The 23928-nt window shown below is 44.0% G+C and overlaps 1 protein-coding gene across 2 annotated transcripts in view; it reads right to left on the bottom strand.

The window, feature by feature from the left end:
* Window positions 1-256: 256 nt before the first annotated feature.
* Window positions 257-23928, bottom strand: part of ADAMTS9 (ADAM metallopeptidase with thrombospondin type 1 motif 9) — a 164339-nt gene continuing 140667 nt past the window's right edge. For both annotated transcript variants that reach the window (XM_014793538.2, XM_004419896.3), the window contains 9 exons: window positions 22131-22325; window positions 20797-20929; window positions 20170-20264; window positions 19960-20054; window positions 19734-19867; window positions 17909-18000; window positions 12670-12774; window positions 3713-3807; window positions 257-1786 (listed from right to left, as the gene is read on the bottom strand). In XM_014793538.2, the coding sequence (XP_014649024.2) occupies window positions 3718-3807; window positions 12670-12774; window positions 17909-18000; window positions 19734-19867; window positions 19960-20054; window positions 20170-20264; window positions 20797-20929; window positions 22131-22325 (939 nt within the window). In that variant the 3' untranslated portion in view covers window positions 257-1786; window positions 3713-3717. The remainder of the gene's footprint in view (window positions 1787-3712; window positions 3808-12669; window positions 12775-17908; window positions 18001-19733; window positions 19868-19959; window positions 20055-20169; window positions 20265-20796; window positions 20930-22130; window positions 22326-23928) is intronic.

Raw genomic sequence — 23928 nt, forward strand, 5'->3', positions numbered from 1 at the left:
CATTTGTTCCTCATCACGCAGATGAGAGGTTTACGTCTCTGATTTTCAGAAAAACCACTTCAACTGATTTGAGTGGTGAAAAGACAGACCTTGGGGACAGCCCCCATCCTGTATCTGTCTTTAGAATGGCAACTGTGATGGATGGAATTAAGAAAATCTGTATTTCTTTTCAATCCGGCAATCCTAAAAACTAGAGACATTTTCATTCCGACTTGAATCAGGAGCCCAGAAACCGCACAGAACATAGATGCTTGGATGTGGTCATGGTATTTATTCATAGTATATTTTCACAATGTATTAATAATGGAGAATAACACTTATTCATACACTGAGTATAACTTTTCCTGGAGCACTCTGGAGTTTATGTGGGGGTGGAGACTACTGCCAGGTTTTTCCTAATCTCTTTGGTTTTTGGAAGTGGGCAGGGTTTACTCAAACCGAGCGTCTGCCATGGGCCGTTGACGACGACTTCCCTTCAACGGAGTTGGAAGGGCAGAATGCCATGGCTTCAGCACTTCCATCTTGGAAAGAAGTAACAAAGAGTGGATTAATGGAAGATCAGAAAGACTCAGGCATCCTGTACTCCACAGGTCATTTCTCTTCACAATCACCAATTACTGCAGCAGCCATGAACACTGGCAGGGTCTTAGGCTCGTGGCCTGAAGAGAAGTCATGTCACCAAACAATGTGTTCATGCAAAAGTCGATCCTGATGACTAAGAACCTGGTTCTGAACTTCTCCAGGTGTGCTGGGGGTGCTGAAGGCCACTCCCATCCTGTGCATCCTCTGTCTTGCAACTGGTAAAGTTGGACCCCATTTTAGACTATCCTGGCAAAATGCTGAGAGGATCTCACTTTCTCAATGTCACTTGGTAATGAAGCTGCTTGGGGGTCCCTCCATTTAACCGCAGAGAGACCAAGGCACCATGAACTGAAGCAAAGTATGAATAATAATAACAATGACAAGAACAAAGTCCAACTCTCTTCTAAAAGAGGCATGTCCAAAAATAAGGGTAAACAGCTGGTTTGATTTTATCCAAGTGATTCTGTCCATTGGAAATTGTCCTGTTCCTCTCTTTTATTAAAAGTGTCTACATTTCTGAGTCTGACGATCACTTAAATACATACAATATTAGCACCAAGGCAGCGATTTTTTTCCCAGAGATCACATGAAACTGAATAGATACTTCACGTAATTAACAGCTGGTTCAATCTGTGACATCACTAAATTACTTATTGGCTAAAGATACTTTCCTAGAAATGCCAAAAATACCCTTATATGACTCTTGTAGCACCTTGATGGCGGCTAGGTTGTTTTAAAAAACAAATTACGATTTTAAAAAAGTAACAATAAAACATTTACAGAGAGAAAGTAAACAATAGTGTACCGTGATAATGAAGAATCACTTTTGTCATAGTACTACATATAATGTAGAGTACGTAAAATGCAGTGGTCTGACTGCAAGGGACAAAATAATGCAAAGGCAGTCATAATAGAATCATTTTACGTACAAAAATATTACATCACAATAAATAATTTCAAACATAAATATTAAACTTTACATCATTAGGATATTCCACATATATGCACACGCACACATATATATACAGATATATATATATGTGTGCGTGTGCATATATATATGTATATGCATATGTACACACACACACACACACAAACACAAGCGTACAAGTCCACACACACGCACGCATGCACCCAAATCTAAGGTGGAGGTATTGCATTACTACCCTTCATCCATCCCATAATGGCTTCCTCTTCAGAGCACCTGAAAACAAACGAACCAACCAGGAAATGTCAATCTTGGACCTCTTCATCAGTCAAGAATAGATAAAACATACATTTTTATACACAGAATTTAAAAACACATTATTTTTTCTAGATTTTAAAAGTAATGCATGTTTGCTATAAGAAACATGGAAATTTCAGGAGAGTATAAAGAATAAAATAACAAATCACTAGCCTGACATCCCCTACCAGAGATAATGCTCTTCAAATATTGGTATATTTCATTCTAGTCTTTTTTCTATACGTACATGTAAAATGATATATAGGTACTCACTCAAATTTTACTACATATAAAATACAAAATTTATTTCACTAGATATAAAATAAATAAAATCAATATAAAATGGGCATTTCCAGTGGCACCCGCTGACTTTGCCTGCCTCTATCCCATCTCCCCCTTTCTGATAACAAACTCCTTCTTGTCCTTTAGGAACCGTCTCTCTTCCAAATGAAGCTGTCAATCACCCGATTCTAGGTGGGTATGTGATCTGTCTCCTGGATATTGTGATCCTGGATCAGAAGTGGCTACGTGACCCAACCAGACCCAGAGTTCTTGTGCAGAATGGATGCTAGAGGTGAGCATTCACTTGGGACCATGGCCTGTAAGGATGATGTAAGCCTATAGCCTCCAGGGACTACAGTGTGGGGGAGATGATCTGCCTGAGAATGGAGCCAATAAAGAGGCAAGCATTGCTGACTGATAAAGAAAGAAAAGGCCCTGATGACTCTGAGCCTCTGGATCCAGCCACGCCAGAAGCTCGTCCACTGCTTGGACATCTCAGTTATTTAAGACAAGTTTCTTTTTTTTCTGTTGCCTCTTTCAATGAAAATAATTCCAATTTAAGATCATAATTTTGAATATGGATGTTTAATTAAACATTGAAATATTGATATGTAAATGTCAACTAGGTACTCCTGTGTCAGGATCTTGAAGAGCCTTACAGGGTATTGTGCTGCTGGAAGCTTGGGGGAAGTGTGAGAGGGTTACATGAGTTGGCTGAGCTCATCCCTTGTAGATGAAGTCACTGGGACAAGTAAGAGCGACCGATTCAGCCCTCTGCCCAGCAGAGAGAGCACTTGGCGGCATAACATAGTTAGACCAGGATTGTCAAACTTTGACATGCATGATTCTCCTATGGATTCGTTAAAATGCAGATTCTGATTTCATAGGTCTGGGGTGAGGCCCAAGATTCTGCATTTCTAACCAGTTCCCAGGTGACGCTGATCAGGCTGGTGCTCGGAGCACACTGTGAGTCCCAGTGTGGGGAACGGTGCATTGATTGAGAGCCCTGGCTTTGGTGTAGGACACTCCTGGGTTCTGCCAAGGGAATGCACCGTGACCTTAAGCAAGCTACTTAATCGTTTTGGCCACAGGTTCCATCTGTAAAAAGAGGATAACAGCCCTACCTCATGGCTATGTCGTGAGGATTCAATGAAATAATAATGCCTGCAAAGCGTTCAGCATGGTGCATGACACACAGTCAGGGCTCAGTGAATGCTATTAATATTATTATTCTAATAATCTCAGGCAGTACTTCTGAAAGGTTGATCTGTAAGTCACCTGCATCAGAATTCCCCGTATTAAAAATACAGATTCCCGGATCCAAAAGAGACCCAAGGAAGCAGCAGCTCTAGAGAGGAGAACCAGTAAGCTGCATTTTTAATAAGCCCTGTAGAGGAATCTGACGCAGGAAGCCTAGGGACCTCACGCCCAGGGCGGGAGGACAGACGGCCTCAATCACGTGAGGGCAGATGAGCAGGGGAGAAAAGGGTAGAGCAGTACTGAGTCAGCCTCAAGATGCTGAACAGTCACCTGTCTGGGGGCAACCGACCTGCCCACGTTTGCTACTCATTAGGCTACAGACAGAATGAGCGAGAGAGAGAAAGAAACACGGAATTTACTTACCTTAACTATAGAACTCGAACCTCCAGGCCAGTGCCAGAGGATGGAGTACATTTTCCACAGTAACCACCGCATTTCCCTATGACTCGGGTGCCATCCTGTAAGGAGATGCGTGATCTTAGACTATCTGCTTGGCTAATCTTTCCAGGGCTTGCACGGCTTTTTGGGAAATCATTCATGCATGCACAGTAGGTAGGCCTTCTGAACAGAAGCGGAGCCCCACATCCTCACCTAAAGAAGGGTTGACAAACTATGGCCTGTGGGCCCAAGCCGGCCTGCCCCGTGTTTTCTTATGACCCCCAAGTCAAGAATAGTGTTTACATTTTTAAATGGTTAAGAAGAAGCAAACCAAGAATAATGTTTCTTGATATGTGAAAATCATGTGAAATTCAAATTTCAGCATCAATCAGTCAAGTTTTATTGGAACACAGCCTCGTTCTTCTACCTGATGTCTATGACTGCTTTCATGCTGCAATGTTAGGGTTGGGAAGTTGGGACAACTCTCACTGCTTCACACTGCTCCTCAGCACACCACAAATCACGGCAATACAGCTTTAACCTGACAGTGTTTTGAGTACTACTATATCAAAACATTTTATTTATTTTTTTATTACCAGTGTATACCATCATGGCAAAACAAGAAGAGATAATCTATGCAGAAATAGAAGTACGATGATGTACACCTGAAATTTTTACAATGTTATAAACCAATGTTACTACAATAAACAAAAAATTAAAAAAAAAAAGAAACAAGAAGAGAAAAGTGGACTTTGAATGTTGTACTTTTTAGGCACAGAGGCGTGTGCATTATTCTGTTATCAAATTTAGATGGCAAAGCATTGTGTTTACCATGCAATGGCACTATAGCTGTGCAGAAAGAATACAATACACACCAACATTACCAAACTCAGCATCATCACAATATTCCCAATTCACAGGAAAGCCATGGTCAGAAATTAAAAAAATTAAAAACGGACTATCTCACCATAGCATGATTTTGTCACAAAAATAAAAAATGAAAATGAGTAAGTCAGTTTCCAAGTGGTTCATTTGTTAGCCAAGCAAGCAAGACAGTTTATCTGTGGTTAGTTAGTGAAATACTGTTTCATTGTAACAGCTGAAGAAACGTGTCCAGAGAAGATAAACTTGTTTAAGACTATTATCCTTTTTGTCAAGAACAGTTGTTTGAAAAATTAATGACACTGGGAGCAACATCAATAATCAATTAAAAAACAAGGAAATCATTCTGAGTGGTTTTCTTTGGTTCTTGATGAGTTGACCAATATGACTGATACTGTGTCCAGTTGCTTATTAGAGGAGATAATACCAAGTCTGAAGTGACTAAAGAATTAGCCTTTATGCATAGTCTGTGTGGAACAACTACAGGTGAGAATTTTTCAAAGAGGTTGAGAAAACACTAGTGCCCGACAAATGACGTGGAATCTGCTAAGATGTGGTGACAAATGATACCGGTAAACAACGTATGTGGGGCAGAAAAAGCCTTAGTTGGCCAAATTTACCAAGCTTGTGAAAATGTAAGATGTGTAAAGCCTATGATTATGCATCGTATTATTCATCAGTAGGTACTTTGTGGAAAATACTCGAATCTATCAGGTGTTACAGAACCAGCAGCGTCAATGACGACACTTTCGCTACCCTGAACTTAACCATCATCGGTTTTGAAAATGTCTTGTCAGAACTAGAAGCTGAACACCCTGACTTATCCTACCACACAGCAGTTTGATGACTTAGCAGTGGCAAAGTTTTACGGTGAATTTTGAGCAGAGAGCCAGGAATAAAATTTTTCTGAACAAGAAGGACTGCTCGCGATCCCTGTAATTGAACATTCAATGGCGCTGGACATTAGCTTTTGCTATGGACTTGATAATGTTTCTTAATGAATTGAACCTAAAATTACAGGGCAAAACTGCACTTATAGGCACGACTTGTACTGTAGTCAAGTCATTTCAATAACAATTAACATTGTTTGAATCGTAAGTACTAAGCCACTTTACATACTGCCCATGCTGTTAAAAATTAAAATAAGCAGTTACATCTCCATTCCACATAAATTTATAGTGGATACATTTTCCAAGCTTGAACTGCAGTTCTGGCAGCCTTCTTTAGTCTTAGTTGTAAACACAAAGGAAATTTTCATATTTCAAAATCCATTTAATGAGGCAATTGAGAAGCTTCCATATCACCTTCAATTGCAAGTGATTAATCTATGATGTAATGACATGCTAAAAGGCAAATATCAGGAGAAAAATCCAACAGAATGCTATCAATGCTTGCCAAAGCAGGAATATGAAAATTATATGGTTGTAGACGAAATTAGTGTTTGCAATACCTATCCGTGTAAGAAGACATTTATAGAGATGAAATAGAGAAAATCTCATTTCAGATCAGCATTAACAGGTAAACATTTATAATCAGTTTTGATAATAGAGAAGAACACTAATTAAGCAAAATGTTATCCTCTAGCAATATTCCATTCTCCTCACTGGTAGATCTGTGTTACAAAAAATTGTACTCAATTATCATTATCGTATTTCGAATTTAATCAATAATAATTTTGTGCAAATTTGTTTTCTCTCTTGTCATATAAATACATCTATAATACCAGTGATGTTCGCCTGCTGATTAGCAAAGTCTAAAATATTTATTATCTGGTCCTTTACAGGAAAAGTTTGCTTGCCCCTTGTCCGAAGCCTTGCGCAGTCTGTCCCTGCCTGCCTCTACAGACTCATCTTGCACCATCCTTTCCCTCTATCCCCACCCCTCTGCATTTCTTTGGGTTGTTGTTCTGACATGCCCCTATGACACAGGGCCTTTGCACATGCCATTCCCTCTAACTGGAACTCTCTTCCCTCTCCCTCTCCTTCTCTGTGTGCACTAGACCACCCCAACCTTTGACTGGTAAATTCTGCAGAACCCAGCCCAGAGGACACTTCCTCTGAGAAACCTTCCTGATCCAGTTACCTGCAGCATAGCACCGTGTAAAATTGGGTAATTTCTTCTTTAATGTCTGTCTTCCCGCTAGAATGTAAGCCCCACGATGGCAAGATCAATGTCTTGTCAAAATCTAAGAGTATCCAGAATCTAGCACAGTGTATGTCTCATAGTGGTACTGAATACACACTTGTTAAATGAATGAATGAATGAGGCTGAAGTGCACTCTTCTTTTTGAACTGCAATTCAGATGGCCCTGCTAGTTAGTTCCCTTAAAGCTTTACCATGCTGTGAAAAAGTCCTTGTTTAATTGTGGCATCGTATCCCATTGTGTAAATTTATCGTGTCCTATTAGCCACCCCCAACCCCTCCGCTCCCGCACAATGTTGGGCATCTTAGATGTTTCACATTTACCACTACTGGGAATATCTTTGGGCTACATTCCCAGAACTGGGTCAAAGGGCTTGAAGATTTGGTTCATATAGCTAAACTACGAAAGTCTCTTGCAAATAAAGGATAATCTCATTTAAAAAAAAAAGAAAAAGAAAAACTTTGCCAATTTAACAAATAAAAAGAACAAAAGAGTTTCTTCTTTTTTTCTTTCCATTTGCATGCCCTTGATTATGAGTGAGATTGAGCTGGGGGAATGATTTCTATCACTTTACTTGGTCCTGGTTTTAGGGGCCCATGTTAGTTCTGGAGCTAGTCTGACTCCACCAACTGGATTTGATGCCAGACCAACCTTCTAGCCAGGAACCTTCATCCAGGGCTCAAGTATTGGTCAGGCAGCCTTAAGGATGCCAACATGCCGTAACTGTCTTCTGTGTCACCAAAGCTCACGCTGTACCCAAACTCTCTCCTGAGCCAGCAGTGGAGACAATCTGAGTCACACTGCCCCAGGCTTGTACCGCATCTGTAAGTAACCTCTTTAAGCCTCAGTTTCCTGGTGCATCTGTAAAATGGGGATAATATTAGTCTCCCCTCGCAGGCTTGCTGTAAATGAAAGGACGCATGAAAAGCGCTTAGCAGTAATGTACTAATTGGCCTAATGAATGTGCTCAATAAATATTAGTTATCATTATCATAAAGGTATTTTTTTTGTGTGGCTCTCCATCATAGCCTGTTCTCATGGAGATGAGGGAAAGTCTGAGTAATTACAAAATTTCTAATACTGGCTTTGCAACGCTCCTGTTATTTCCTCAGTCTGTTAATGTGATTTAGATAAAGCCTGAGCTAAAACTTATTTTTACTATACAATAAAAAAAATACTGAGAAAATGAAGAGCATAAACATTATTGCCATGGAAACATTGCTTATTTTAGAGAAAAAGGGACGTTTTCCAGCCTCTTAGAAGCACCCACTCACATATAATGAAACACTAATTGTAAATCATTTTTATTTCTTCATTAAAGTAGGTCCTATAAAAATCTCTTTTCAATGAATATTTTGTTAGCCCAGTTTCAGCTATTACATATAATTACAATGAATGACTCTGTTCCATTAAGATTAGTGTATATCTCATACTTTTCACCAGTTTCTTTGCCGTTCTTGGACAGTATGACCAGCGAGATTGGCTGGTCAAAGATTGGCAGTCAAAGTACAACTTTGACTGAAGTGTGTCTATTTACATCTCTTTGGCGTGTGCTGGTGGTGAAATTGTCCATAAAATATAGTATTTATGTTTTTGTTTCCAAACATAGCCCGAGACACTTACGTATATGTGATTATATGTATAAATGCTGCCTAATTTCTATAAGAATGTACAGAATAAAACATACACACATAAAACGTGGTTTCACTTTACTTGTCTATAGTATGATTTTTATACTTGGTGGATATTTGGATTTTCATAAGTGAACTGTGGGTTAGAAGGCAGTCCACCATAGATAAACACACACACCCACGTATGTATTTATTTCTTGTTACCTTAACTCCGCTGGTTGTAAATGAACTGAAAGATAAGAACTGACTCCATCTCCTCTATGGTAACACAATTTTCATTAATTTTTAATTTCAAAGCAATTCTTTGATTTACAGCTTTTCCCCCAGCACAAGGAATGTCGGCCCCCTGGCCTGGTAGCCAGGCCTTAGAAACACAGCCCCTATCGCCCCACTGAACTGCAAATTCCCCAGGCACACAAAAAGCAAAAAGACCTGTGGGACTTCTCCCATCTGGCCTGAACTGGACCTCCCTTCACTCTGCCTGGCTCTGAAGGCCGTTCCAGAACCTCCTCCTGGACAGAGGGCGAGATAGCAGCTCTGAGAACAGGGGTGTGGAGCTGTAGGGACTTCCGGAGGGGGTGGAGGGCCCTTTCATATCCGGAGCACATTCCTGAGTTGAGGGTGCACAGAATGTTACCGGCAGAGGAGCTCAGAATTTCAGCATTTTCTCTCTGATCCCATATATGGTCCCCGTCTGCCTGCTCCTCACGCACAAGCAGAGTTGAAACTCGTTAGCCCTGAGCCAAGCAGGTGCAACTGAAGCATTTGCCTAGAAGTCCATTGCTGGGCCAAGGAGCTGTCCACGTGCCTCACTTCTGGGTGGGGTGGGGGCCCACGTGGAGAAAATCCACACGGTGCTGTGGATGCCAGCCAGGTCCAGGCTCAGCCTCGGCTCAGGCCGCAGTCGCTGGTCCTTCCACCAACCTCAAGGAAGCCTGCTTCCTTCATCACCCTCAGAATCACCTTCCTTCATCAGCCAACTTCGGAAACTTATGGCAAGCCTCAGGGCTATGAAAACTTTATAACATTAACAGCTAATACTTATTGTGTGCCTGCTGTCTGCCCCGTGACATGCAAACAGCTTTCATCCCCTGTCTCATTTATGCTCCACAGGAACCCAATGGGATGAGGGCTGCCACCATCCCTATCATGGATGAAGAAATCGAGGCCCCCTGAGAAGTTAAATAACTTGCCCAAGATGGCAGAGATAGTAAGTGTAGATTCAGGCGATCCGACTTAAGAGTCCACGTGCTTATCCTCTATACTATGCAGCCACCGTGGGCTTTGTCTTCAGCACTAAGGGCTGGGCCCGCTGTGGTTGGGAAGACTGATTCCACCACCCAAGCCATGTCACACACTTACCCTCTACCTACCTCAACTTACCCTCCCAAGAATCTGATGAGAAAGCTGGAGGAATGGGATTTAACACATGTACATTGCCCAATAAATAGCAGCTATTTCAGTGAACCTGACACTGCATTTTATTTTTACCAGTGTTATTCCTGGTGGTGAGATAGCATCCCCACCCTCTATGGTATTGGCCATTCAGTTTTACCCTGAAGGACTCGATTTTCCTTTAGTTTCACTTGGGGAAAACATTTTATTGCCAAATAGGTTTGGAAAATTGAGGTTTTCTTTGTTTTTCCCTCTGTAGCTCCCAGCAGAAAAGTGAAGGAAAGTGAGGAATGATTATTTGAGGAATGATTATTTGAGGACTGAATCCAAGCAGGGCTGTTTGGAGAGGAGAGGATTATGACTGGCCAGGATCTGAGGGCCACAGAGGAGACCAGGTCTCAGTTCTTCAGAGGCAAGATGGTGGTCAGCAATGGCGGCAGCAGGACACTGCACAAATTTCCAAAGTTGGTTCCACGGAACACTGGTTATTTGGGAAAATTAAAAGGTGTAACTTTGAAAAGAAGGTTCTGTGGTTGGTTTAACTTAGGTCAGTGGTTGTCAAAATGTGGCCCAGGCCAGGGGCATCAGCATCCCCTGGGAACAGCTGGAAATGCACGCGTCGGGCCTTCCCAGGCTGGCTGTGTCTGAGCAAGTCCTGGAGGTAGCACCGACGCTCGTTCAAGTTTGGAAACCACTGATTGAGGGGAACGCTGGCTTGAATAAAGTCACACAGGTTTCCTTCCTGTATTCTTGATTCCAACCTCTAATTCACTAATGCTTACCGTGTCTCTTCAAGAAGGAAATAAAATACACAATTTTTTCCAAGTGTCTTTGGCCGAGGAGGCCTATTGTCATGGAGCATCCCTAGGGGATGCTGCTCTGTGGACCACACAGCAGGTCAGGCACACAGAGCAGCATCTCTTGGGACTGCCAGGAGCTAGAAATTGCTCAGTCCCGGCTCCCGGGGATTCATAAGGTGCTCGACAGATCCTTGAGATTAGTTTTGAGCTCACGCTCTCTGAGCTGTCATGGAACACTAAGGTTAAACCAAAAAACTGCTGACAGGCAATTGTGGAACCAACTCCCTCCAGCACAGGCTTGGGGAACAGCCGGCCAGCCCGTCTTGGCAGGGCAGTGATCATTGTCTCCACAAGGTGGCGCTCCCGGCTGTAATTATTTTTAGTTTCTGGATGAAACTGCAATATTGACACTGGCTAACAGAATTGAAACTTATGTTACACAGTTTACATAGATGGTTTCCTACATAATCATGCTTTCCTACATAATCATGCTTCATGTGCGATGATTTAGGCAGTTAATTTTTTTGTTCCTCTGGGTCATTGAAACAAAATATATGGACCCTGAAGGGTAGGAGTAGGGAAGGACATCATAATTTCAGGGCACATTCTGAAGCACACGTTCTAAAGCAATTGTGCTGTCTCTCAGCTATCTTTATTCCTTTCAGTGCAGAGAAAAATATTTAGTGGTTAATTTATGAGCAATTGATATGGCCATTTAGTTAACCAGATTTGAGGTAGTTGATTTGCTTAGATAAAGAAAAAAGGGAGTGAGATAGTTTTATTCACAGATGCAAATTTAACCCTGGCAGCTAAAAAAACGGATCAGGAAACTGAGATTTTTCTGGGAAGTCACAATTGGATGTTTCTTCCCTTCCCAGAGGGAAGCAGGTTGAGTTTCTTATTTATAGTCTGATTTTGATATGGTTGCCAGATTTAGCCAATAAAAATATAGAACTATTGCCCAGATGTGAATTTCAGATAAACAACAAATTTTTTTTTAGAACAAGTATGTCCCATGCAATGTTGAAGACATGCTGATAGGGGAAAAAAAAAAAAGTTCCTTGTTTATTTGAAATTCAAATTTAACTGGGCATCCTGTATGTTGCCTGGCAACCCTACTTTGGAATAATACCACACTTCCCATTTCTCTTCTTTTTCCTCTCCTACTCATGTTTCTGAGGGGCCCCTGAGGCAGAAGTCATGGTGGAAATGGACTGGGGTCACAGGCCATACTCTGTAAGTCTCCCATTTGTCTGTGGCTCAGGTTCCTGCCTCACATTCTCAGAACTTCTGAGGGAAGGCTGTGAAGGGCAGTGGTTTCCGCCCTGGCTATGCACTAGAATCACCTGGGGAATTTCAAATTCTACTCCTGCGTCAGCGATTCCCATTCAGTGAATCTGGCTGGGGCCTGGGCACATGCATTTTAAACTTTCCCAGGTGATTCTAATTACACCCAGGCTGAGAAACAGTCCACAGCCCGTGCTTCTCAGGCTGTACTGCACTTCTGAACCACCTGGGGACCTTGTTCAGCTACAGATCCCGACTCAGAAGCTCTGGGACTCGCAGGGGAGTCTGATGATCTATGGGAGCCCCACCTTTAGTAGCAAGAATTTGGAGCATCAAAAACTGATTATTGTAGAACCCGTGTTTCTCTAACTCTCCAGAAACTCTCCTAAGTTATTGCTTTCTTCCAGCCCTGTTTGTATTTCAATTTTTCTTAAATAAACCAACATCCTTGTCCCCAAGTTCACAAAACTGAATCAAACGTTGGCTAATTGCAAGGAGTCTGAGCCACACACTCGGTTAGAGGCTCCTTAACTGCTTTTAGCTTCCTGGTCAGGCATCCTTCTAATTACTTGGATGGTTCACAGGTGCACATCTCCGGGAAGAATTTACCGGAAGGGAAGCAAGCCTCTCTCCACTTCACTCACTTATACATGCTTCCTCTTCGATTTATTTCCTAAATTTTCTTCCTGACACGTTACAAAATGGTTTGAGGAAGTGGGAAAGCACATTCGTTCCTTCAGCACCACCACTGAGGGAGGGAGGAAGAGAAAACAAAACCCATCCCCCAACAGTCGGTAACCTTACCAGAGACTTCTTGATGTCAGAGACGGCGTAATTCCCTTGTGATACCCATCTGGCAGCGTCAGTTAAAGACAGGCCGGTTCCGTAAAGGTTGATGCTAAAACGACCCTGGAATAAACGGCCAATGAAAAATATTTTTAGTTCAGGTGACGTCCCAAGCAAAGGCCACATAGTAAAAGGTAACTTGGAAAAGAGATTTTAATTAATTACAATAGCTATTAATTATCGAGGGTTTTTCTGGGGGGGGAGGAGGGAGGGTTGTTCTGGGCCAGGCAATGTACATGCATCATCTGATTCATCCTCGCAAGAAGGGGGTTTTCTTTACAAATAGGGAAACTGAGGCCCAGGGGAGGTGATGAACTTCTCCAAGATACAGTGAGGGTCCGACTCACTTTTTCCTGACTTCCAAGTTCTCGCTTTCCACCACCGCCATTCTGCCTCCCTAAAACAGCAATCCTGATGTTGCTCACAATTATCAGATTCCTTCAGGTACAAAATGCCACAGTGTAATTTTTCTAACAAGATCTCGCTGCCAAAGCTTCCTGGGCTTCAGCTCCCCGCGGTGATGAGCACTCCGCGTACTGAGCACAGCGGGGCGGGAACTTCAAAGGAGAGGCGCGTTCTCCGGCTCGGCCAGCAGAGGGCGCGCGTGGCCTGCTCTAGACAGCCTGGGGACCCGGGCCGCCTCTTCCAGGCCGAGGGGACCTGAATCGCCCCACTGGCTCCAGAATTCCTTTCAAAACGTGGCCTCGGCTGTTTCCATATTTATTTCTACGTAGCGGTGCAGCAGAGCTCCTCTTGCTTTCCCATCTTCTCTGTTTCTCAAAAGTGACTCCCCACAGGCCTCTGAAACAGTTCCTTGAGGTTTCCTACTCCACAATGAGCAGTTTCAGAATCAAAGCTGTTCTGCACGAACACGCTTACGGTGAATGCTTCCTCTCTGAACCTTACAATCCAGTACTTTGTCAAAACAGTTTCTAACAAAGCAAGTTGGAGAGCGATGGGGTGGGAGCCTCATAGCCAATCAGACTTAGGGTAAATTCAGCTCTTTCAACCATGATTAGATCCTGGACAGACTTATTTTTCTTTCTTTCTTTTCTTTTTTTTTTGTGAGGAAGATTAGCCCTGAGCTAACATCCATTGCCAATCCTCCTCTTTTTGCTGAGAAAGATTGGCTCTGGGCTAACATCCGTGCCCATCTTCCTCTACTTTCTATGGGATGCTGCGACAGCATGGCTTGATAAGTGGTGCAAAGGTCCACACCCAGGATCCGAACCTGCCAACCCTCGGCCACTAAAGCAGAGAACTCTAACTTAACTGCTACGCCACCGGGCCAGTCCCCTGGACAGATTTGTTTAGCCTCTCAGAACCTCAGTTTCTCCATCTGTAAAATGGGAAGTAATAACAGTACCTCCCTCAGAGTAGTGTAGTGAGGACTGAATGGAATTACCCATGTAGTGTATGGCTGTTACCTGGTAAACACTCAAAAATACTGATATCAGTCCTGCATTTTCTAATTGTTTTGTAAGTGTTCCTTTTATCTCTCCAATGTAACAGTAAGCTTATTGAGGGGACAGACTTAGTATTGCTTTGTTTTTTTTTATTTCAATTACGGTTTGTCATGTATGACTAGGCACCTGATAGATTCTTCAGGAATATTTTTATCCTAGCTCTTCCATTAAGACTTCCAGGACTAGGTGTAAATTGCAGGTCCGTGTCAGTTCCATAAATGTTTACTAACAAGAGTTTATAAACCCTTGTGGAGCCTTAGATTCCACATCTGTAAAATGGGGACAAAGAGGATTCCTATTTATAGAAGTGATGGGAGGATTTAGTCTGGTCTAAGTCAGTGGCTGTCAACAGGGGACGATTTTCCCCCGAGGGGCAATTTGGCAATATCTGGAGACATTTTTGGTTGTCACAGCTGGCAGGTGTGTGTGTGCTATTAGCATTTGCTGGGTAGAGACCAGAGATACTGCTAAATATCCTACAGTGCACAGCATAGTCCCCCACAACAGAGAATTATCCAGCCCCAAACATCAGCAGTGCTGTACTTGGAAACCCTGGCGTGGAGGATGGGTTTAACCTAGAATCCCAACTCCTCTACTTTTAGTGTGACCTCAGGCAAGTGGCTTAACCTTCCTGAGCCCATCTCTAAAATGGGTTAGTAAGACCTAACCTGTGAATAGAAGGGGATTAGACAGAAGGTATAATGCACCTAATTCACTAACTGTAAGAGACTAGCTGATATTTAAAAAATATTTTTGAAAATTATTTTATGACAGCACTCTAGAGATGTTAGTGGTTCTTATGTTGAGTGGCCTCAATACCCAGGTGTCCTGTGACTGTGGCTGCACTGGTGGCTCAGAGCCCTCCTTAGCTGGCCTCCTCCGACACTGGCTTCTGTGCTGCATCATCCCACCTGGCCATCTTCTTATCTGACCATCATTCCTGCCCTGAGGTGGGCAGCCACACTGTTCATAATGCCCAGACCACACCTTTGCCAAGGACTCCTCTCTCTTTTCCCTTCCCATCCTGCTTCCCACATAGACTGCACGTCCCACCTGCACAGCAGGAGAAGGGAGACTTGACCTGCTTCACATCCAAGTCTTAGAAGGTCCAGGCTGCTGACCCGGCTTCTAGCCTGAGAATGCCCCCAGCTCATCTGGGTGTCCAGTGTCTGAGCATGCTCAACACTTAGATCCAGCTAGATCTGCCCTCTCAGAGTGGGTGATAAACCTGAATGGAACAGGAGGTCTTCCTCCTCATTCTCTTTCTGCTTTCTCTGGTCCAGGGATCAGCATTTTCAGCAAGCGTCCTAGCTGATAATTAGCATTCCAGAAGTTGAGTGCTGCCAGAGCAGTGAAGATCTCATGTCCTTTCTAGCTCCAGTGGGAGACATCTCTGCCCCTACAGGTCTTATCTTCAGGGTCCAAAGGGCATGAGAATTTTAGCTACTACCTGCTGTTGCTGACTTAAAAGTAATTAAGAGTCCTGCATACACAGGATGATCCGGAAAGGTTGGTGAAAGATGTGCCTTAGACAGAGAGGTTTGTTTTTTGTCTGGACAAGAGTGAAGGCTGCAGAAATCCTGCCTGGAACCAGGATCAGCCAGACATGTCTGCCATCATGGATTTGGACTCAGACACACTTGGGATCAATTCTGGTCCTACTGAGAACCAGCTGTGTGGGTTTCAGCAAGTTACTCAACCTCTCCACACCCCAGTCTCCTCATCTGTAAAAAGGGAGCATTCTCAGAGGATGCTGTGGGGACCAAATGCTACACTGACTTAGAGATGCTGAGCACCGAGCCTAAAGCATAGTAAACACTCAATAAACACTACTCATACCAGCGTCAATAACGATAATGTGGCATCCACTATGACCAGGATAAAAAAATACACTCTGGCTACATCTTGAGTTGAGGGCTCTTGGAGAACCCACCGTTAGTGATAAATAAATCCCAAAAGCGACAGCAATGCATGAGGAGGAAGAAACAGATTCTCAACCAGAGCATCCCTCTGCTTTGATTCTGTGCAATCATAGGGCAAAGGAAGAGCCATCCACTCCGAAGTCGCTCGCACAGCCATGCTTTCTACAGACCTTCTCCTGGGAAACTGATCTGAAAAACTCATGTCTCTCATCAATACAGTTGGTGCTCAATAACCATCTAACGAACTGAATTCTAAAAGTATCCAATATGGTTTGAAGAATGGACTAGAAAGAAAATACAAATTAGCCTCTCACTGGCTTCGGGTTTTCTCATTTACCAATTGCTTCAGTGTCAGGATTTAGCAAACCAATCGTTCATTTGTCTCTGAATTATTAAAATAAATGAATGCAAATTACTTTTCACTTACTTAAGCTTCCCCCAAGATACACATATAGAAACAAGAAAATCCTGAGACATTTGAAAAAGGCAGAACGGGGCCAATCTATTAGTTGTGAAAATGCCAAGCTTGCCAATGGGGCATTTGAAGGCCATCATTTGCTTAAAAGAAACTGGATTTCAAAAGTTTTCAATTCCTGGGGAATGGAGGAAAGGCCCTTTTTACCCTTATCATCCTTTGTTTATTTTCTTTCTCCCCTGAGAGCTTCCTTTTCACTTCTCTGCAATGTTTAGCAATGCTTTCTAAAGCTTGGGGCTGAGAAAACACTTCGTTAAAAGAAAATTCAGATGTTTGTCTTCGGATGGTCTCTGCGGTTGGGCATAAATCCATCCTGGGGAGACAGTGCCTGGGATTCTGGATGCATCACCCAGTCCCCATCCCTAGAGTTTTGAAGGCGCCCAGGCAAAGTGGGAAATTCCTGACACAGCGTTTAACAGCAGCTTTGTGAAGACCTCATGCAAACCAGAGAAAAACCGGCGCCAAATTCTCCTGTTCAGAATCACCTAATTCATTGTTTGTCTTGCCTTCTCATTGCAGAAGCTTCTTGCAAAGACTGATGCCTGCTTTGCAAAAATTGCCCCGGCCGATTATTACAGCAAGTGTCAAAAGGCAAGTTAAAATTTCCCACACCTCTAAAGAGGCAAGAAAGTGTGGAACCACAGAATGGGCGGTAGGATGGCCATTCAGCTGCTCTGCTGAAGTGCGAATCCAGTAAGTGATAAATTTGCACTTCTTGGTCTGAACGCTGCACGTTTTATACATCTGAAGCAGGGGTGACAGTTTTTCGATATCATGCAATATCCAGAATTTTTCATGGCTGACAGTGGTATGTTGGAGCCCACTTGGACTGATTTCTGAGTCAGTTGTGTGCATCTCTTTAGTGACATGATGTTGACAGCTTGAAACCAGTCATGGGGAGAAGATTTACACCACAGAAATCGGCAAAGGCTACAAAGCACTGCTTTCTTTTTCCCCATGGAGAGCCAGTCATTAAACATCTACCAGCACTCCACCGACTGCATAAGGTTCATTTTATTAACCACTGTGATTTGTCTAGCCCAGCCCTTGCCATCCAACATCAAATTTGTTTCTAAACATTTTCCATTATAATAGATGCATTTGGCTGAGCAGAAGTTTGGCCTGTAGCTATGATCATTTCCTTAGAACACACTCTTCGGAGTGGAATTACTAGATTAGAAGCTGTGAGCAGTTGTGAGGCTCTTGATGCAGATGGCCAGCTCCCTTCCAGAGCAGCTGTTCTAACTACGTTCCCAGGAACAGCTGCGGTGAGGGTCCCCGGGGGGCAGGGTGGGCTGGGGATCCCTGTAAGGTGGACGGCCCCAGGCACGTACCTGCGGGCACTTGGCGGCACTGTAGCAGTCCCCAGCTGTGGCAAAAGGGACAGGATGCCCTTCGCTTGTCCTCGCAAACTGTAAGTCAGTGGCTGTGGGGTTTGGGAGGAAGGGTTAAAAGGAGAGGAAGGGTGAGAGCAGGAAAAAGAGGTAGGGAAGGGACAGGATAGTAACAAGGAGACAGAAGAGTGAGAGAAGTAGTAAGAGGGAATGGGAGAGAAAAAAACCAACCCGAAGGACGATTAGTGAGCAAATGGATCCAGGTGTGCACTTGCTTTTCCCCATTACATTTGTGGTCCCGAGGGCACCGTTCCCTGGGTTATCAGCACCGACTGTCTCCTCAGAGTACCGAAGCCCAAGAGGGCTTTGGAATCGATTCCCCTAGAAGTAAATATGTGAATCTCCTCGCGTCACTGTAGTGCGATTGGATGACTCTGAGTCTTTGTATCCTGCCTCCCAGGCTTCAGGACCGGGAAATAAGCCAGAAAGGCACTGCCTGCTACGTAGGAGCTCTTCCCCGAGGCTTCCTTGTCCTCCCGTGGCCCAGGCACGATTACTGCCAAAATGTGGAGCAGGCGGAACCCACATCTTGAAAGTATTAATGGCAGTTTCTCAAGTTTGGGGCTAACTTGCAGCTTTAAAAAAAGCGAACAAAATGATGCTTGTGTTTTTAACCCTCTTGTAGCTCCTGAGACCAGCTCTGCAAACGGGGAAGGCAGATCAGGAGGAGTCGAATGGGGAAACCCGCAAAGGCATCGCTGAGGGACCTGGAGGCTGGGAGCATCTCTCCACCTTTCTGCCTGGTCTTTCGGGCACAGCAGAAGAAGGCCTTAATCCTTCCGCACTTAACACAGTTTGGTGGGAGGGAAACCTGAGTCCCCAGTGCTGCAAGGAAAGGGGCCCTTGCCCGCTTCACCATGCAGAAAAGCCCAAAGTCTTAGCTGGGGTGTTTTCTAAGCAGAGAAACCGCAGACCCTCTGCCTTTAGACCTAATCAGTCTAGCTGACGGCAATTAAAAATATCTTGGTACCAGTCAAGTTTAATCTACCTCCAGAAGAAAGCGACCCAATATTACTGGAACAATGTTAATGAGGAAAAATTAATTATTCATTATTTCTGTTTTCCTCCATTCAAGGGAACGTGTTTGGATATTTGAGCTGTCTTTAACCACTCCCATGATTAATGTCCCTAACAAAAATGCAGCGTTGGCCAGACTATGAAATCAGCCCACGCGCAGGCTGGTTTAAGAAAAGGTAATTCTGTGCTCCATTTTTCTTCTGTACATTGGCAATCAGATAAAACAGTTTTATGCCCGTGTCTGTGTGTACACTGTGCACATGGGAGGCGGGTGCGGGCAAAGGCTCCCACATGAATCTCTTAGCTTTGGGGTTTGTGTCTGTTCTTTCTTCTCCTTTAAAAACTTTTGCAAACACCCCTGCTGCCCTGACACTGATACCCCGGGCCTGGCTAACTCCTACTTAACCCTTAATGTCTCAGTTTCGATGTCATATTTTTGGGGATGCTGCCCTGACTCCCCACACTGCAGTGTGCCCCTTAAGTGGCCTCCATCTACCCCATTCATTCATTCTCACAAATCTGATGGAGCCCCGCCCTGTGCTAGGCACTTTCCAGGCACTGAGGGTAAAGCAGGGAACAAAAAGGAGCAAACCTCGCCCTCGGCAGCACAGACCAGGATGGTCATCACTGGACAAAAGCTGTGTCTTGTTCCTCCTTGCATTCTCAGTGCTTCGCCCCTGGCCAGTGTCTGCTGACTGAATGGGGAGATGAATGAACACGGGCCCACATGACATCCCACTGAACTTACTTATGATCTGCATGGTGGTCAGGTCTATTCTGATCTTCTGGAAGCTGGAAAACCCAGCTGCTGTGTAGTCCTTCCGACATTGGCAGTCATCGCGTCGGCTCCCGTTGTAGGGACATTCGGTTGGGTTGTGCAGCCTGCGTTACAGAGAGAATGTTCTGGTAAGGATGGGAAGGTATTTCCAGGGATCGCCAAGGGTCTGGGCTCTTCTGAGCCTGGGCTCTCCTACCTGTGCCCGTAAACCTCAGAGAAATTCTCAGAGTCACCATGGACCAGTGTCACGTACTCTTTGGGGTGGTCAGAGTGCATCCCTGCACAGAATACCTGAAAGACAGACCAGAAATAACCTATGGAGAGCAGCTCAGAGAAATGATGATGAGAGCCAGGGCCATTCACTCTAAAAACATTCTAGAAATAATGACTGATATCCGACGTTCACCTTCAGGAGCTTTCCTTTGATGATCAGGAAATATTCACCATCTTCACTGACACCTTTCAGTCTTTTTACCTCCTTGCAGTTCTGGGGTAACTCACCTAGAAAACATGAAGTGCAGAAGTGGAGAGGATGCTCCAAGATGTGCATTGCCTGCCTATGAAATGAATTATACTGTTCATGCTAAAACATTTTAGTGAAGGGGACAATTTCTTAAATAAATTCTTTCTTTTTTTTGGTTGGTAAATGTTTGCTTTATTTATTTTTCTTTCAGTTTTATTGAGAAGTAAGTGAGATACAGCACTGTAAAAGTTTAAGGTGTGCAGCATAATGACTTGACTTACATATGTTGTGAAATGATTACCACAATAAGTTTGGTTAACATCCATCACCTTGTATAGATACAAAAAAACGTTATTTTCCTTGTGATGAGAACTTTTAGGATCTATTCTCTTAGCAACTTTCAAATATACCATACAGTACAGCAGTGTTAACTATAGTCATCATGTTGTACATTACATTCCCAGAACTTATCTTATAAATTCTCTATTTCTAAAAGGGGCAGGCAAACAAACGAACAAAGAAACCCTATTCTTCATGCTCCAGAAAGATGGTTTCAGTTGGCCAACTTACAGTTATAGATATTGTGGCAGGTTTTTCTTTCTTCCGGCTTCAGATCAGCGGGGCATAAGTGGCTGGGCTGGTCCTCGTTGGTTAAACATTGCACAGATCTGTGCATCACTCCAACGCCACAAGACACTGAGCACTGTAAGGCAGACCAGAGTCGGTGATGCAGCTATGGAACCCGGGAGGCATGGGCTTCTAGTGGTGTGGACCTCAGAGCCTGATGGCAGGGACAGGGTGTCATTTCAGACCCTCTGTTGCTAAAAGCAAACAGCTGACATATACTGAGCACTTACTATGGACCAGTCTCTGTGCTAAGCTTTATATATACACATTTATCCATCTGTCCATCCACCCATCTTACATATATACTTATATATACATAAGATATATGTATATATACTTATATATACATAAGATATATGTATATATACTTATATATACATAAGATATATGTATATATACTTATATATACATAAGATATATGTATATATACTTATATATACATAAGATATATGTATATATACACAATTTTCTCATTTAAGTTTCACAATAACCCTATGAGATGGTACTACCATTATTCTATTTTTACAGAGGGGAGATTGGGGCTCAAATGTTAACAAATTTGTTCAAGGTCATGGTGGGGCCAGGATTCAACCCCAATCACGTTCAACTGGTCTCCTACCTTCACCTGATCCCTTTGCAACACTGACAGCCTAGCGATGAGGAGCCAGGGGGTTGTGGCAATTTTCCAGAAAGGTCTTAGTTTAAAATATTCTCACTTATTATACCCCTAATGCAATGAAGTATTCCCAATACAGAAAGACTAGAATGGATAGACTTCTTAACAACAGAAGCAACAGCGAACTCTTCTGTCTTATTAAGTGACAGACAGAGTTCTAGGTGCTTTTTAAAAACAATTTTGGTAAAATATATGTAACTTAAAATTTCCAATTATAATCTAAGTGCTTTTTTATATAGTAACTCACTTCATCTTCACAATCATCCATTTTGCAGATGAGGAAATGGAGACATAGAAGTTTTGCACCTTGCCCCAGGTCGTTCAACCAGGAAGTAGCAGAACCAGGATTTAGATGGAGGCTGTCTGGCTTCAGAGCCCACGCTCTAACCACCAGGCGATACCGCCAAACAAGAAGAGAACCCTCTTTTTGAAAAAAAGAGAACCTTCTTTTCCCAGCAGCCCTTTTCAAGATGCTATCTCCTGTTTCTCACCAGGGTCTCCCTGGAAGGAGAATGACTTAGGGCAGGTCAGGCAGGACGTGTTTAAGATGGGGTGTGAGATCCAAAAGCTTTCGCGTTTGATAACTCGCTGGTCTACTCACACTCCCCCAGTTGCCCACTCTCCAGGTGGCCGAGACAGGGCACTCGCTCAGGTAGCAGGGGTGGACGCTGGGGGGCTGCGTGCCGGGGCAGTTAACCGTGGTTTGGTAGCTGTACTCGTAATTCTCCTTCCCGGTGTAAATCTCGCTGCAGGAGACGAGCCTCTGTTTGTAGCCCTTTCCACAGGTCACTGAGCACTGACAAGAGAGGGGTTGAGGGGAGAGGCTGCAGCAGTGCCTGGGGGCAGCCCACAACAGGCCCCTGACCTCCCCTTCGAATGCTGACCCCGTGACAACGCTGCGGAAAGTCTCACTGGATTAGCTCATTTATGCATTTCAAGCGGCAGACCCAGAGCACACGGGAGACATGCAGCCCAACACGACGCCTTCCGGGCTCTAGTGCATCCACGCCATCCCTCGGCCCACTGCGGGAGGGGGCGCCTCAAACCTCTTCTCTGGATTTCAAGGGGAGAAGGAGTGTGAGGTGCCTAGCTGTCACTGGTTCCATCTACAGCATCCACAGCCCGACCACACTGGCTGACAACTCATGCTTTTCCAAACCTACAACGACCACATCAGAGAAGCGACCAAGTGAGACAGGTTCAGTTGAGCCCGCCTGAGTTGAGGGTGAAATCCCAACACGTAGCCCAAAGGGCACCTGGGGACAGTTTTCCTTGCCCACTCGATGTGGTTTGCTTTCCCCTCTGCCCTCCACTCAATTTCCGTCTCTCTTCTCTCTCCTGCCTCTATGTCTTGACTGAAACGTTGCCTTTCTGCTTTACTCTCTCTGTCTCCCTCCCTAAATCATGCTGTCATTTAACCCTTTTACCAAAGTTAAACAGCATTTAAAAATACCCAGACGATACAGAAAAGGAGAAAGAACAATTACCTTACTGCTGTCCCAGCTCCCTTCTGTGATGGGACACCTAATTGATTATTCATAAGATTTTATAATATATTCAACCTCCCTAACTATTTTACATAATATATTATTTAAAACATCAAGCTGAATTATAATGAATTTTAGTTATTTTTAGGCAACATCATCAAGTAACTGGCCATCCCCCGTGAAAGCGCTACATAACATCAGCGTAGAGGGTAAGGATTTTCGAGACCAAAGGTTTTTTGAGAAGGGTTAGCTGAACCCCTGGAAACAGTGTGCAGCATGTGGCGTGGTATGCTTTTTCTGGGCTGAGGGACCACAGCTTCCATCAGTTCTCACTCGCTGTTAAAAGCCACAGTGTGGCTCTTTCCTAGTGTCTCCTGAGCTGTGGCTTTAAGCCACATGTGTTCTTCTCCTGTAACTTTTCCAGGAAGGAGGCTCCCCTTGAAGAGGTCCTGGAGGCAGGACGGAACAGGCCCAGCCAGAGGCACGCAGAGCATCCCTGGGCCTTCCCTTCCAGCTGGCTCGAGATGTGGAAATGCTCTGTGCACGTTTCTTCCTTCTTTGGCTGTTGCTGTTCAGTTGCTGGAAGACTCGATTGACGCCAGGCCAGAGGAGTGGGAGGCTAGTCCAGGGCGTCTCATGCGTGAACAGATGGCTACCGAGCGCTCTGTCTGTCCGACCTGTGGCTATTTGAGAGTGTCTAACCTAGCGCTTACATGCGCCGACCTCAGTCGGTACTAATGTAAACACAGCCGTGTGTCTGAGAAGCAAGTGCTGCGACACTTTACCCCACATACCAGGGGCAAAAGCAGCCCAGTGGCCATTTATGTGGGGGAGGCAGTGGGAGATGGGCGTTTGCTGATGGAACTGAGCCCAAATATGGTCAGGTTTCATTCAGAGACCTCCACGTCTCTG

Source organism: Ceratotherium simum, chromosome 5, assembly GCF_057802395.1.
Source record: "Ceratotherium simum simum isolate JZ-2026a chromosome 5, ASM5780239v1, whole genome shotgun sequence".
NCBI classification, from domain to species: Eukaryota; Metazoa; Chordata; class Mammalia; order Perissodactyla; family Rhinocerotidae; genus Ceratotherium; species Ceratotherium simum.